Source organism: Varroa jacobsoni, unplaced genomic scaffold, assembly GCF_002532875.2.
Source record: "Varroa jacobsoni isolate VJ856 unplaced genomic scaffold, vjacob_1.0 scaffold_537, whole genome shotgun sequence".
NCBI classification, from domain to species: Eukaryota; Metazoa; Arthropoda; class Arachnida; order Mesostigmata; family Varroidae; genus Varroa; species Varroa jacobsoni.
In genome coordinates, this window is record NW_019213439.1 from 59,060 (window position 1) to 75,748 (window position 16,689).

The 16,689-nt window shown below is 40.8% G+C and overlaps 1 protein-coding gene across 1 annotated transcript in view; it reads left to right on the plus strand.

Annotated features, from left to right (window-relative positions):
* Nucleotides 1-7,851, plus strand: part of LOC111261254 (E3 ubiquitin-protein ligase HUWE1) — a 48,483-nt gene extending 40,632 nt beyond the window's left edge. Inside the window, exons 24-29 of the mRNA XM_022834597.2 lie at nucleotides 148-1,786; nucleotides 1,995-2,252; nucleotides 2,552-4,855; nucleotides 5,014-5,141; nucleotides 5,421-5,783; nucleotides 6,181-7,851. Of these exons, the coding sequence (XP_022690332.1) occupies nucleotides 148-1,786; nucleotides 1,995-2,252; nucleotides 2,552-4,855; nucleotides 5,014-5,141; nucleotides 5,421-5,783; nucleotides 6,181-6,283 (4,795 nt within the window). The 3' untranslated portion in view covers nucleotides 6,284-7,851. The remainder of the gene's footprint in view (nucleotides 1-147; nucleotides 1,787-1,994; nucleotides 2,253-2,551; nucleotides 4,856-5,013; nucleotides 5,142-5,420; nucleotides 5,784-6,180) is intronic.
* The last annotated feature ends 8,838 nt before the right edge of the window (nucleotides 7,852-16,689 follow it).

Consider the following 16,689-nt stretch of genomic DNA (forward strand, 5'->3'; position numbering starts at 1 on the left):
TATATATATATAATTGATAATTTTGTAATCCCCTAGTCTCGCACACCGAACCATTTATATTAGCATTATTGCAATGCATAAATTATTTAATAGGAATAATAATAATAATATTAAAACGTAAATAATAAAAAAAAATTCGCTTAACAGTTGTGATGAATCGGGAGGTAATCTTATGGACACGGGTACGCCATCTGGTACTGCACCTGTAATATCGCATGACGTGCATATGATCTCTCCTGAAGGATCCCATCTCGATACTTCTGCCTACAGCAGCGTCCAAAACGCGTCTAACAACTGTATTAGTGAGGGAGGTGGAGCAGATCTCACGGATCAAATGCAGGTTCATCTGCAGGCTGAAACCAGTAGTCCACAAGGAGAGCAGAACCGGGGCGAAAATGTCAGGGATGATGTTGCAACAGGAGTAGGTGCTAGCTGTTCTCTCGAAGATGCATCCCAGTCAAGTGGGGCGGCCACGCTATCCGGAACAGGGAACGAGTACTCCGCTATACTAGGAGATATGGAGGTACCAGAAGGGGTAGATCCGTCATTCCTCGCTGCTCTTCCTGAGCACATGCGTCAAGAAGTTATTCAAGACCATTTACGCATGCAGAGACTCAGCCAACAGCAAAGTCAGCAGTCTCAGCCTCCGGGGAGCTCACAAAATGTTGCTGGAAACACAGAAGCGAGCACTGGTATTGGGGCGTCAGGCTCTTCAGGGTTGTTTAGTGAAGTAAATCCCGAGTTTTTAGCAGCTCTGCCGCCATCCATTCAAGAAGAGGTGCTGGCACAGCAGCGCGCGGAACAGCAGCGGTTAGCTGCGGCTTCGTCTGCGCCAGACGCTCCAGCTGATCCGACGGCCTTCTTCTTAACCCTGCCTGCAGGCTTACGTCAGACAGTACTCCAGGACCTGGACGACTCACTGCTTCCTGTTTTACCACCTGACCTAGCACAAGAAGCACGTACACTACGGGCACAAGCACTCCAGCAGCGTGAATTGCTTCAAGATCGGTTCTTTAGCCATACGTCTGGAGGGACCAGCACAACGTTGTCTCGCATTTTACGGACAGCGGTGAATCGAATAGGCGGAAGCGGTGCGGGAGCTCGCTATACTATTCACACACTTCCATCTCGAGCCACAGGCGGTCGTGGCGGTCAAAGTTCGTGGGGATGGCAGAGCTCTCTTGGAGGAAGCCTAGGAAGCAGCAGTTTGATGGGCCGACAACGTAACCTAGCACGTCAACTTGTGGACTGGGAGGCTTTAGCCTGCCTTCTTGTGTTATTGTTTGTGGACGAACCGCGGTTGCACACAGCTCGCTTGCATAAGGTGCTTCGTAATTTGGCAGCACATGAACCGACACGACGTTGGCTCGTTCAAGCACTTCTATCTATGCTCGACCGAGCGGGCGCAAACATCTCAACTTCAGGTTCAGCTACGCCTTTCTCATTTGAGCAGCACAACAAGAGTGGAACCGCGCCATGTCGCTGGCTTTCTGTAAGTTTAGATGCAGCCTTGGGCTGTCGCACAGCGGTTTTCCATCTAGCTGATGGCCAAGTGCTTATTCATCCGCAAGCAGCACATCTCGTGTGTCGGCATGCGCTTGATGCCCTCATCTCACTCGGAAAGTCGTTTCCACAACATTTTATGCCACATTCAAGTCACCAGACGGCTTGTCAGGGCATCGACAGCAGTGTGACCAGTAGTGGCCAACCTGAGGACTTCTGGACTCTTATCGTAAGACTAGAACAGCAAAGTCAGCAAAGTCAACTTGCGAATAGCAAAGGAAAGGTAAGTTAATATGGTTGTATTTACGGTGTATGTAATAATAAAAATTTCCTCCCCCTAATGTAATAGTTTGTCCGACACCTTAGTATCGTTAAAATTCAAAAACTAAAAAAACAGGACTTCTTGCTTGGTCCTGTGGATTTACTGACTGGACCAATAGATAGTTATTATAATACGAAGTGGTAATAACATGTTTCCACTATTTTTATAGGGGAAGAGCGTTTTGACATCTGCCATCAAGAATCAAGGCGGATGCAGTAGCAAAGAAAGCGTCATCAATATTGGTACTGGAAAGAAAAATGACCAGCCCTCTGGAAGTGCAAATGGACTATTAAACGATTCAAGCGAACTGGGTGATTCTACAGAGCTTGCAGATGGAACTAATATCACTAGCAGAGACAACTTGAGCGCTACTGCAAATTCCACACATTTGCATTCAGCAGCAACAACTGCTGGCACCTCAGGCAAGGTAAGACTTCAATTTTTGTAAGCCAGAACTCAGTGTAGAAACATAGGTTACTTTTTGCAATTATGTCACCAATAATTGGCGATTCTTTGAACCTAACATTGACATGTATTCTCAAAATGTTTTTTGCCTCCAAATAGTGAAATCATTCACGTGTTTCAGTTTTGTTCCGTTTCAAACATCGTCTTCCCTATTTATCACTTCGAAAGTTTTGACTAGTATCCCTATCTAGTTCGCTAAGAAAAAGATTATTAACTCAGTGGGATCTTATAAATAACTACCGTTTCCCATTATTTTACTAGGTCGTAATCGAACAGATGAGCGGAGCGCACCTTGCTGCATGTCCTTTATTCCAATTAACACTGCACTTGGGTCATCCAGTGGTGCGTCACTCGCAGCTGCTTACAGACCGACTGCTGCGACTGCTTGCTCTTGTTGTAGTGGCCATCGAGGATCGGCCCACCCATATATTTTCTTCTGCGACAGCAGAGGCGGCGACCGCATCGACGACTTCGGTACCTGCCTTAGCTGCCGAGGAGACAACGGCTTCGCAGCCTTCACGCTCTTCAGATTCTTTAGTAGTAGGTGTTGCAACAGAACCAGCATCGGCCGAGAACACAGCAACAGTCGAGACAGGGGAAGGGTCTTCACCCGACAATGCTGAAGCAGCGATCGTATCTGGAACTAATGAAATTTCAGAAACTACTGGTTCAACAGGAGAAGTCCCGTCTTTGATGTCAAGAAAAGAAGGTTTTGGTGACAGCAAAAATAGTCGCAATCGGAGTGAAGAAAAAGACCAAAGTAAAATACCTTGTGATTATGCGGGCAGGGATGAGTGTACATCAGATGCCGCCAACAGAAAAAATGATGATGAAGAGGTTGAGCGACTAAATAAAGAACGTCAGGAGAGGGAGGCAGAAACAGAACGTGTGTTATGTAATCATCTACGCTTAGCAGTGGATGCACTTACAAGCAAGTCGTGCTCTGAGGCCGGACTCGAAGACGCCACGACCCTACTGCTTCGTCTGTCAAAGGGATCTTCTTCGGCACGGAAAGTTGTCCTTCGATTACTACTTGAAGGAGCCCGCCAACTCGGACACACACTCTGTGAGCACATTCGGCGCCTTGAAGATGAATTAAAAACTATGCGTGGTGCAACGAACCCTGCAGACGTTCCTGCTGATCAACGACCAGGGCCTAATGGATCTCGTGGAATGATTCAGGACCGATTTACGTCTTCAGCTGTGGTTATAACGGCAGGTGGCCAAGGCCGGGTAAGCGGTCAAAGCGGTACGAGAAGTCTTCAGACAGGAGCAGCCAGCCGGGAGTTACAATTAGCCTCAATGGCTACATTGACAGCAAAAACATCAAGCCAGGCGTTTCTGCTTCGAGTTCTTAAAGTAATTATTCAATTGCGTAACTGTGCTCAAAACGTCCATAATGCCCAGCAAGTGCAGCGACAAAATAACGGCGGTGCGGGAACCAGCGCAGCTGGAAGCGAGCCCGTTAGAGCAGTGGAACCGCTACCAGCGCTGAGTGCGGAGCTGGCATTAGATGCGCTTTGGGCCAAACTATCAGATTGCCTCTCCGAACTCGCGGACGCGCCCGATCAACACGCTGTACTTGTGCTTCAACCTGCTGTTGAGGCGTTCTTCCTCGTACATGCTGCCTCTTTCAGAGATGTCGGTCAAGTTGGAAATTCTGGCTTGCAAGATAGGTCTGTTGAAGGTGAGGGCGCTCCCCACCGCTCTGTATCAGGATCACTGGGAACTAACAGCTCTTCAGAACCAATGGCAACAGAAGCTGCAGAACACCTTTTGCAAGATATGGCGCCCGTGTCACCGGCACCCCAGGCAGAAAGTGAATGCGGATTTGAGGTTGGTGGTACAGGTAGTGCAGATGAAGACGGAAGCTCTGACATGCGGAAGTTTTTAGCATTCGCAGAAACACACCGTATGGTGCTAAATCAGATTCTCCGCCAATCTACGGTGCATTTGCCTGACGGTCCATTTGCTGTACTTGTTGACCATACTCGAATTCTAGACTTTGATGTGAAGCGTAAGTATTTCCGCAGTGAGCTCGACAAAGCGGACAACGCAGGTGGTAGTGGACGACGAGAGGATGTTGCCATTCACGTTAAGCGAGAGCACGTCTTTGAAGATTCTTATCGTGAGTTACATCGTCGACCGCCTGATGATTGGCGTAATCGACTGTACATAGTATTTGAGGGTGAAGAGGGCCAGGACGCTGGAGGTCTCCTTCGGGAATGGTACACCATTGTTTCGAGAGAAATCTTTAACCCTATGTACGCACTGTTCACGACATCTCCTGGTGATCGCGTTACATACATGATTAACCCGAGTTCGCACTGTAACTCAAATCACCTGAGCTACTTCAAATTTGTGGGCCGCGTGATAGCCAAGGCTATCTATGACAACAAGCTGCTAGAATGTTATTTTACAAGGTCATTCTATAAACACATTCTTGGCAAGCCGGTGAAGTATACAGATATGGAATCAGAGGACTACGAGTTCTACAAAGGACTTGTGTACTTGCTTGAGCACAACGTTGAAGAACTTGGAACTGAGCTCACATTTTCACTTGAGGTAAGTACGTTCCCATGTGTACAATAGTAGTTGTGAGTACCCAATCCGACGCTGCTAATATATATATTTATTAATAGTATTGCTAGGCGGGTCCCGCAAACTACCATTCTGCAAACACATTGTATAATTGTTAAGATAAATATCTTTATATGCTGCAGGTTCAAGAGTTCGGTGCCAATTCCATTAAAGACCTGAAGCCAAATGGGCGTCACATTCTGGTCACAGAAGATACTAAGCAGGAGTACGTCCGCCTTGTCTGTCAGGAAAAGATGACTGGTGCCATAAGGTAAGCACAAAAACTCAAATCCAGTGTTTATATCTATCCTAATGCTTATGATGAACCATAACGACCTTTTTAGGATTCGAGCCACTGTACTCTATGCACTATAAAAGCGCACAAAACTCTCTGTGCTAAGCCAGTGTGTGGCATCGAGATTTAAATATCTGTATTTAGGTTGACTGGCTATTCATATGAAGCCATGACCTAACATGATGAAAGCCAAAAAATAAATTTTGTACATTTTTAAACATTATGTTGTCTGGTGTTTTGTTCTATATATTACAGGCCCCAACTACAGGCGTTCCTGGAAGGTTTTTACGAGATTATTCCTAAATCCTTGATCTCGATTTTTAACGAGCAGGAACTTGAACTACTCATCTCAGGTTTGCCAAGCATCGATATCGATGATCTCCGCTTAAATACGGAGTATCACAAATATCAGCCGGGTTCTTTACAAATTCAGTGGTTCTGGCGAGCACTTCGTAGCTTTGAACAAGCGGACCGCGCAAAGTTTTTGCAGTTTGTCACCGGTACATCAAAGGTACCACTCCAAGGTTTTGCCTCTTTAGAGGGCATGAATGGCGTTCAGAAATTCCAGATTCATCGAGACGACCGATCGACTAGTCGGCTACCTTCCGCGCATACCTGGTATGTAGATGCTCCATCACAAGTTTGGAATATTTCGGGCCATAGAATATCCTACCAGCTGAATGACACTATAACTGATACTTTGGATGCCTGAGGCGGGTGCTCTGTGTTCGTCCCGCATCAGCCTTATTATTGCTCGTGGTTTTGCAGGTCATTTATTAAAGTTTCATACTGTCTACCCGATAATGATGTGTAAAGCTTTATTGTTTGCTTTGAGATAATTCATAAACGAAGATATAATTAGTATTAGTCACTATTGAAACAAACAACTATTTCTCCTTCGATATGTAAACAATTTTCTGTTTACATAATATTAAGCATTATTATTGTTATATATTTTTTGATAAATATTAATTGAATACGTCGTTTTTTTCTGTTAATCGTTGGTAAATTGCAGCTTCAACCAGCTAGACCTTCCTGCATACGAGACATATGACAAGCTGAAAGCAATGCTTCTCAAAGCCATTCGTGAGTGCTCGGAGGGTTTCGGCTTTGCCTAAGACGACCCTTCGCTCTGAAAACCGCTTTGTCATCGACGACCAACCAACAACTGGATATATACTCTTAAACTACGGGTGAAGTAACAGGATCCGTTACATCATTTCGCTAATTGCCGTTGCTACCGCGATGCCTACACGGAAGGAACCCGACTGGTTTTTTTTAGAAGAATTATACGGCAATATTTCGCGTTGATTAACTGCAGCGTTATGAAAACTGCTGTTATAGTGATGGTTTCTTGACTAACCACATTTCTAGTTCTATAAAAATCAGGGACTTCAATGATGGGGGAAGTGGTATGGTAACTATTTTAAGTTTACAGAATGCATTATTCAAGGGCGATCGTTAGAATTAATCTGTAAAGTTGATTGAATGGCGCCGAAGTCAAACTCCACTTGGCTTCTCTTTCGGGCTCTATATCGATAAGGTATGTCTATCAGTCGATAGAAGTACACACACTGACATCAGAAGGTAATGAAATATTGGCTATGGCTGTAGTAGTAAAAATGTGTGGGGGCTATATAATATGACCACAGGTCGTGCCGACAGCAGACGCGATATGTACGAATATTATGACGTAAGATAGAAGATGAGAAACAGTGCTAAGATCAAGGACACCTGTAGTGTGGCGCTGTGGTATAGAGATGTCCAGATTGGAGCTCAGAATATTATCAAGACAATGGAGTACTATAAAACGGATTTCTGAATTTATTGTCGAGAAAAAGAAGGGCGAACCAATGAGTGAGTGTACATTTGTGTAATATTATTAATAATAATATTAAGTACGATTGCTATTGATACTATGATTATTCCATCTGCGCGCGGTTAATAGGTTAATAGGTGATAATTATCCTTTAACTGATCTATAATACAATAAGGCCCTAAGAATTATGATCTATAATACAATAAGGCCCTAAGAATTATGATCTGTAATACAATAAGGCCCTAAGAATTATGAAGATGATGAATGATATCACGATGTCCGGTTGCTTAATATACGAAATATGGTTTGGACTTGATGATCGCTAATGAATGGGCCCGTATTCCCTCACCACCGATAAATTGTCAGTAATTGGTAGTAAGGGTAAGATATGTTCCCTGACTACCACTAAGTACTGATATTCAATTATGTGGCATCGCTGAATGCCCTAATCGGTTGGTACAAGCAACATATAACGGCTTTGTATGAAAGAAAAAGGAGACAAGCGGAAACATACCATCGATGATTTAATGGGGGTTAGTTCCCATCAATATGTAGAGCTAATGGCACCTTACTGATTTGTAGTAGATTGTTGGCCATCGTGGATGACTGGAAGAGACTAGCATAGAAATGGCTCGTTGCTGAATGGCCAGCAAACAGGACTAATTATTAATACACACATAGTGTTTCTGCATGAATGTATGAACCTTTCAGTAAGGAGTCCGATAACGGCAGAGGATGCGAACACGAAACGAAAAACTAAGTGGTTCAGCCACTATTTCGAAAAAAGCTGCCTGTTCGAACGGTAACATTTGAACACAGTGATGAATAAACATGCTTATTATAACATGCATAAATTTGAAATATAAATATTAGCTATTTTTTATCTTCTTTGAATCAGAAATATTATGTAAATCTACAGAGCTATTGCAAGCGAATACTTGTAGCAGTTTACCGCTTGGAATTTGGGAGGGGTGCTAAATTTTCGCTGAGGTCGAAGATTGTTTCCTATCCAGATGGATTCTGGGCTAAAATCTAACTACAATGGAGCGATTTGCAGCAAAATCAGTACACCATTTCTCAGGCATCAAAACAACATATTGTCCCGATTTCTCTTGAAAGGTAGGTTAGCTTCCCAGGATTTTTTTTTTTACGGTATAACATACTGTCAGAATTCTCTTGAATGAGTATGGGCATGATTGTTGGTTGAGTATGGGGAAGTTATTGTGAATAAGAAAGAGAGATAAAAATTAGTGAGGAACCGTTCAGGAAAATGCTGGTCAAAATTCAACTTCAATTTTCCTGAACGGTTCCTCTTCTTCGATCTTCATATCTTTCTGACGCATGTTAATTTGATCATCCCAATGTTCAAGTAAGGGAATTTTGACAGCATGTTGTAGCGGGAAGCTGGAAAGCTAATCTACCTTTCAAGAGAATTCAGACGAGGGTCACCCCGATTAGATTGGCCTGTGAAAAGTACTTAGTCCAGTAGTAATAAATGAGAAAAATAGAATTCTTTATTTTCGTCGGTTTTAAATATTTCTTTCCTCTTCCTTCTAAAAATGCTTGTGATGAACGGTGGCAGATATTTGTGTTCTTGTGAACTCTGTTTTTTTCAGGTTCAAACTCTGTTTACGATCAGTGCCTTCGGTAGTTTTACTCAGAATCTATGTTAATAGAGTTCCAAATAATGCATTTTCAGATAGGTATTTGCTTTATCCTAAGTTAATTACTGGAATTATTTTTACCGTATCTCAATTTATTTCACAATGCAACAGGTTATATAAGGGAGGCAACGGCTATGTGTGTTACCAATAATTTTGTATGAAAGAGTCAGTCATTCAATAAACCTAAGGGGAAGGGAAAATGCGCTGCTTCTTAAAAACGGCTGTAATTATGGCTCGAAAAAAAATGATGTTATAATAATTTATTGCGAAATTAAAAACATCAAAGATTGACTCGTTAACCGTAGGTCTGCCGCGCAGTGTCTAGCTGAGTTTTGAATCGACATATCTACGAGTCCAGTTTTATTATAGAATACGGGAAAAATAGTAACAATGTGCGCGCTGATTTCCAAAAATAATATGCTTTTGAAAAACTATACTAAAGCTTAACTACAGGTGGTAGTGGTGGTAGTGGTGGTAGTGCTGTTTATCTGTTAATCCTGTAAATCTGTTTAAATCCGAAGGCGAACACACTTCGATTTATGCTGAAGTTTAGCCATCTTATGAAATGCCTAATGGCGGTATCGGACGTAAAACTGAAATATTCAGATTTGGTAGTTCGTTAAGCAAAATTACATAAGCATAATTCACCTTGGGTAATTAACTATACAGTTATCCAAGGTGAATTGTGTTCTGATGCAGTTCATATATCATGAATATTGTTCTGTCCGAATGGTGCGATATACCTATAAAGTCGTCGACAACTAGTAACCACATATAACACGTTGTTAACCTGAACGAATGGTACAGAGAGTGCGAAATAACTTTGTGAATTGCTTTTGAAGATGTGGCTTTGCAACAGACGAAATTGCAGTAAAAAATGAGTTTTTATTTCGCACAGTTTTATTTAATTATTTTTTATTACGTTCACAAAAAATTGTCAAAAAAACCTGCCAGTCTTTTACAGTCCTACTTTTGAAATTTGATTTAAGGAAGAAATCCAGTAACGCGTTTTAAGGCTTTCATAGTATTAAATTTTAAAAATATTTTCTTGCTAGGGAGAGATTCATTCCTGCGCTATTATCTTGTGTTCTATTATAGACAAGGTGGCACATCTAGATCCGGATTTTTATATGAGTCGTTTCTACGATTGTGTCTAAATAAAACCAGAAATTTCAACTTTTTTTTCCGTGTATGGAAAGCGTCAGTTTCGCCGCAACAACAAATCTTCAATTCAAGGCCTAAGCTCTCACAAGCTTTTAAAAAGTAATAATATTTAAATAGAAAAGGCGTGTCAAGCGTTATTGCTAGGTGTAAGCTCGCTGAAATAACGCTTAAATATGTTACATACAAAAACTTTAAGCCGGACCAGTTTTAAGCTCATTGCGGGCCGAATGTCCCAAATATGAAAAGAGAAAATGGTGAATAATTTTCGAAATGTGCAAAAAGTGGAAAAATTGCATGAAATTTTACCTTTCATTTAGATGACACAATCGACAATTATTATTCTGGCTTTCCAAGCGGTTGTTAGTTCTAAATAAAAGACCATACATTACAAATAAAAGATGGCTTTTCCAGGAGTTTCGATTAATTTTGAAGCCTTTAAATCAGAAGACTGTTGTAGTTACTTTCATTTGCCTTTTGAAAATGAAAGTCTGGTTCCCAAAAGCTGTATGAGAACAATAACGTAGACTGTCGATCTTGGGAAAATGGATCATTATTTTGGTGTGAATTCTTTCTACACGAACACATTAGATAATAACTGTTCAAACTCAGAAAAAAAAACGCACTGTTTTTCGCGATGAAGAGCCTGATGTTTTGTTCAACAAAAAAACAGGGTATCCTTTGGCACGAGCATTAGCAAGCGGAGGTAAGCGTACTACAATAGTCAACCTGCTAAACTTCCTCCGATTCCGGATGGCCCAACTACAGTAGCAATGAAAATTAGCATAGTTAAACAGATAAACATAGAATATTTACTTGAAGTAAATAATGCACTGTTTAAACCACTCTTACACACGCACCTTTCACACTGATTGCTGGCACTCACGATACTAGTAATCGCTCAGTTGTTTGCAAATGCTGCTGCGGCATTGTCTCCAAACATGAAAAAAGGAAATGAAAAAATTTCTGCTGCCGCGCTTTAAGCGATCAAACTGTGCATACCCTTTTCGCAACACACCTTTTTTTTACTTATTTAGTTGTAAAAGGTCAATGATGTAACAAAAGTGGCTTCGAATAATGACCAGTTACTTCCTAAAACTATAGTTATCGTTTCTACTACAATATAGCTTTATCAGAGTTTTCATACGGCAGCCGCTAGACACACCTGTCCGAGCAATATAATTTTAACTTTTTCAATCTTTTACATCTAATAATTTCTTCAAAAAAAATACCCGAAATGTATTTTAACTAATTAACACAAAGGCACATCGATACTTTTACAACACTTCGTTGTTACCCTTCGAACGGCATTTTCGATCCGAAAAGTGGTAGCTGGATGTGTAAACGTGTATTGCACTTCCATTTACCTCATTAAGAGCCTTCTATTGGAGTTAAGGAATATTTTCCTGGCATAGACTGGGTAGATAGTAATCCCATCATTACACAATCAAAAAATATTTAATTTTTAATATTTATGTGGAATTTACTAGGCCCAAATATCTATTTCAGGTAAGAATAACATGTATGACATTTTACTCATTTCGTGGAGATAGACCGATTATTGCAAAGAAATTAAATTTTTATTTATGTAAAAGAAATTAAACAATTTCTTTTACATAAAGACTTATCTTACATAAAGAATATCGATATTTTGGTACTTGTTTCTATGTTCTGAAAAGTCTGTAGAAATGCTTCCTAAATGTTCAATGAAAATGTTCATCAGTTGGTAAAACGTTCCGTTTGACACTTACCTCAAGAAAGCGTAAGAAAGCATGCAAAAGTAGACCGAAACACATTCTCACCCCCATTGTCACGTTGCCAAGACAAGCCCTTCAATGTTTTTTTAATTATCGTCAGGCCAAAAATAAAGTATAGACACATATATTGCATTTCCACTAAGTCTCGAACTCTAATGATTGACGTCAAGAACTTTGTTATAGGGCATCATGTGACGTTTTTGGCCTTTAGGGGAGTTTTTGACCTGAAAACTGATTATTATATATGTACGCCGAGTTAATATATATATATGTACACATATATATATTAACTCGGCGAGAGCTTTCTATTGGTATTATGGTCGAGAGTGAATTGTATAAGGATCAGACGCATACCAGAAGCACTACAAAAAGAACACTATCGAAAAATTGCCACAAGCGTGGAGAAGCACAACAAGGGGTGCTATGTGAGCGATGAAGTGGATACCACAAATCATAGAGTACTAATGGAGAACCTTCAGCAAAGTAAACTACCATATGAACAAGATGTTCCCAACTGTATCATCATAGAACAGGAAAACTAGAGCCCTTTCCGTTGCAATGTCGGTTCTTGCAACCTGATAATTTTACTCATCATTATAGGAACTCAGCAGAACAAAGATGTCTGCACCTTCACTTAATAGTTGCGTTCTATAACTTGAAACGTACAAGACATAAATACAGAGCTGTTTTAAAACACTTCGATTCGAACTTTGAAGCCCAGAAGAGTTATACATAATACAGTAGGCAGAGTCTAAACAATATTTTCTACATTCTCTCATTTGCACTTACAACGTAGTTGATCCTCACGAATAATATCCTTACCAGAGATTTAACGAAAATGTTTGGCCCGATAAATTATTAAAAAATTCGTATTGGTCACTCTATAAATATAGGAATAGATAAGTCGAAAATGATGCATTGTTGATATGCCGCATATCTTATTGAAAGAGAACTGGTAATGATAATCTAAAGTATAGCCGCATTAAGCGGTGCGACAAGAATGGCATGGCAGTAAGTTTATATTATTTAAGTTAATGTTTACTTAAGATTTCCAATTCAATGCATACAAGTGTGCTTGCGAACTAGAAAGCTTGCATACACGCACAGCAGCACAAGCCAGGAGCCTTGTCTCGCCTTCAACCGTACATCAGCCTAAATAAACAAATAATAGTCATCGATTGATATTTCACCGGATTTTATAAAGTATTCGGTTGAGATGTCGGAAATGGAAAAATCAAATCTTGGATTGAGCGCAGTAATGCGAGTGGGGCCGACAAATTAGTAGCGTTGATCAGCTGTGTTGACTGTCTCAAGGCACAATTCGAACGCTTGACATAAGATCTACGTGATTGCTCTTGATTTGTTACACTCAATTACAACAAGCTTAAAATGGCACGTCTTTTGAATGTATCAGTAGTGTATTCAACTAGTGACATCAGGCTCTTCTGTCAGCTGTTCCGCCAAGTTTGAAGTTCGGTGTTAAGACTTGGTTGGGTGTCTCTACCTTTTGAGGAGGTTAAAAATTAATACATTGTGCAGACCAAACTTCACTGCTAAAGTATTTCCACAAAGTTTGTGGGTCTTTAGCAATCAGGGTCTGTCCTTTGGTGGAGCTCCCTGCCTCGCAAGAAACGTTAAATATTTTCCAAAGTATCCTCCACATTTTTCTAACGTGTAGCTATGTAGCAGCGTCTTGCGTGTGCTTTCCTAGCTGCTCATTACGATTCAAACCCTCAAATTAATTTCTCCTTGCAGAAAGATAATCCAATCATTTTTGCCACTTCTGTCGATTTTTTCAATTTTGAGGTATACATATCTAGGGTCTAATGAAGAACAGAGCTGAATGGATTTCTCTTGGCACGTAAAAAAGATTTCACGCGGGTCAACTATACGAAGACTCACGGACCATACTACTTGTTATTGTATGATAAAATGCTACATCGTTTTGCCATTTTTGCGAAGATTCGAAAGCTCATTAACAACATCATCTCATCTTCGGTTCGACTAATATGCAGTTGGCCAAACGGATAACCAAAGAACAATAGATCTTCACTTATTTTGCCAGTTACTTTATCACGTCAGCCAATGCCAGTCCAATGCATGATGTATTTTTCAAAATACTTGAAGGTACATGGTCTCCGGTAATTACAAGTTCAGGATGCAAATATCGTCTTTCTTTGATGGAGTCCTCTACATGTCGCGTGTCACGAATTTTGACTTGCCCTACACTGTAAGGCGTCGGTGTTTGATCCAATCTGTCAAGTAGTATCATACACGTTCCGTAATAAGCAGTTATTAAAATACTTCATGTGCACTGCAATCGAATGACCCTATTGACGTTATGGCACTGGAATTGCTTCGTACTTGTGCTCAGGACCTCACGGCATTAAGCTATCTGCACATCCAGCGATAGAACAGCATAACCATCAAAATGTGTATTACCCCCATATCTTCAGCGATGATTCTAAGGCTGTATGTGCTGCAGTGGTCTACCTACAATTGGCTTACGCAGGCGGTACTAGTGTGTGCCGTTTATAAGCAAGTTGCTGCTTGCATGTCAGAATAAAGTAATTTTGGTTCGTTGAATCTGGCGGCTGTCCTAGTATCTGTGCGGCAGCAATCGAATTTTCTCGAGAAACTGTTGATCATTTTAGATTACATTTTCCATTACACGGATTCGCGGATTACCTACTGCTTGTACTCTCGAAGTCTAGCTGATGCGGCGGAGGCCCTTTGTTTGCAGCAAAGCGTTTCACCAAACTTCGCCTCTCATTCTTGTAGATGAGTTTTAAAACTGTTACATGCAGACATGTGCTTTGCTGGTACGTATAACATAGCTGGTCTGTCGACGCGCGGGATTTCGGTTTATGAACTCTCCAAGAACGCTAAATGGTGGTTCGAACCTGACTGATTGATCTTCTGCAGACTCCACTGAACACAATATGCAATTGTTGTTCTCATCATACTCGGTCCTTTCAGTGGTTGGGAAAGCGTTGTCCGTATATGCGCCAATGTACTGAGTTTCAGCATTTGCTGCAATTACAAGCTACATCTGGCCTATGCTGAACTACTAGGCCAAGGGCAAAATATTTGATGATCAGAAGCAAATAAATGAACAGTAACTAGGGCATGAGCGATCGACCGGCATATCGAAGCAAACTGCATTTGCTTTGTTTATCGACGACCACAGGTTGCTAGGACGTGAAATACGGTTGAAAAGGAGCCCACATTTTAATTACGACTAGAAATCTTATCTAGCGGGTTTTTTTGTGCAAAATCTTTACAGCATGAATGCTCTCCTTGGTAAGGATGTAAGTCTTCCGTCAGCTCCGTTTCACTTGAACTCGTCAAATCGTTAAAACCTTGCTTCAATTGTGTCACCTGTCTCAATCCTCATAGACCTATTGCTGGCTAAGTCTCGGTACCACTGCCGTCAAAGTGTGTGTTGTTAATCGCTACGGTTGGGTAGCCCTGTGGTCCCCTCCAAAAACGCTTGCGAACGAGGCTAGTGAAAACGTATATCGTCTTGTTCATTTGTCCAAGCACAGAGCCCATAATTTCGAAATTCGTACCATATATATATATTATCATGCACCCTAGCTTGGTATCGCGCCGATGCACTGGATCGCTCCCTTGTTGGGTGTATCTGGTTTTTGATAACGGTTGTAACTCAGTTTTCGGTGACATATTGTCTTACTTGGTGTGTATTTCTGGGTCACTGGACGTGCTGACAGAACGAAGAATTAAGTGGCCTTTAAACTATTCATGACGCTCTGACAGAGGGGTTGTTCGAACACATTGTACGCTAAAAGTTGCATTCACGAAATTCCTAGGAACCACGCAGCGTTATTCGTGAGCTTGCCACCATGATAAGTAATCATTTATTGACGTACTTTTTTTTGTAGTGAAAAGGGGGAATGCCTTATACCCATCAGAAAGAAAGAGTAAATATTAAGCCCTGTCCGCTAAATTGGTCTGTCAACTAGCCTTCTGCCTTTTCACTAGTCCACTTCCTCCATGGCGGACTAACCAAGCCAGCACTATGTACTGGAGTGCGTTTCGGAACCAACGGAGCAGTAGTAGATGTCATCCGATCCACCCAGCTCCCATCTGCGGTGCTGTAGAGTATTGGTTACTTCAAAGCTTTGACAAACTTGGTATCGAAAACACATTTTGCGACAGTGCCAACAACAAAAGTCGTACAAGTCGGAGATGTTTGTTTACTGAAAGACGCCTTAGGAAAAAAATCAGTGCTGTTTTTATTATTAGCTTGAATGGTTCATCAATTGTTGTAACTTCTACTAGAGCTTTCGTCGCTCTGCTTAAAATATGTTCGCCGAACGGCACACCATTAAATGGGAAAGTCAGTAATGAATGAGTTGGTATGTTGCAGATTTCTGATACCATGACGTTAAGTGGTTGATGCTGCAAGATAACCATTACATCGGAATCTCATAGCCTCTGTCTTTCAAACGTTCCCTTCAGTTCTAGGCTCTCTACGCAAAGAGTAGTCATGATTTGGCAAAGGTAAAAACGGCTTTTGCTAAATATTACAAGATAGTTTGCATAAAATGGTATTTTAGCCTGAGCATGTTGGTTCTTGCAAACGCTGAGCAGGTATTAAGCAGTACAGAAAACAGCATGGTGTAAAGATTGTCGTTTTAAGCACCTCCAGCGGTTTGACTTAATCGCCTAAAGTATGTAATATAATCTACTGTATTTGGTTCTTTCATAGTATTTTTTGTGTTTTTAGTACTACTAGTTATTTATTTTACGTGAACAATTTTATATGAATTTTTGTTTATTTATCTATTATATAAATTTTATATGGATCACTTACTCTTGAACATAACATTATGGATATACCCAATTTGGAGTCGAGCCGGAGTGAATTTTGTTAAACTTACGGGAAGTTCTTCCCACGAACTTATAAAACAGCATGGCATACAAGCAGCAATAGTAATACCTTAATTTATTATTTTCTTGATTATTGTTGCTAACGTAGCATAACAGTAAGCTTGTTAGTTTTGGTTATCATGCCAAGGTACTCAAAAAGATGCGCATTTTGGACCACATCGTCTTTTTCTCTTAGAATATATTTATCAAAAATTTCAAAATAAAGC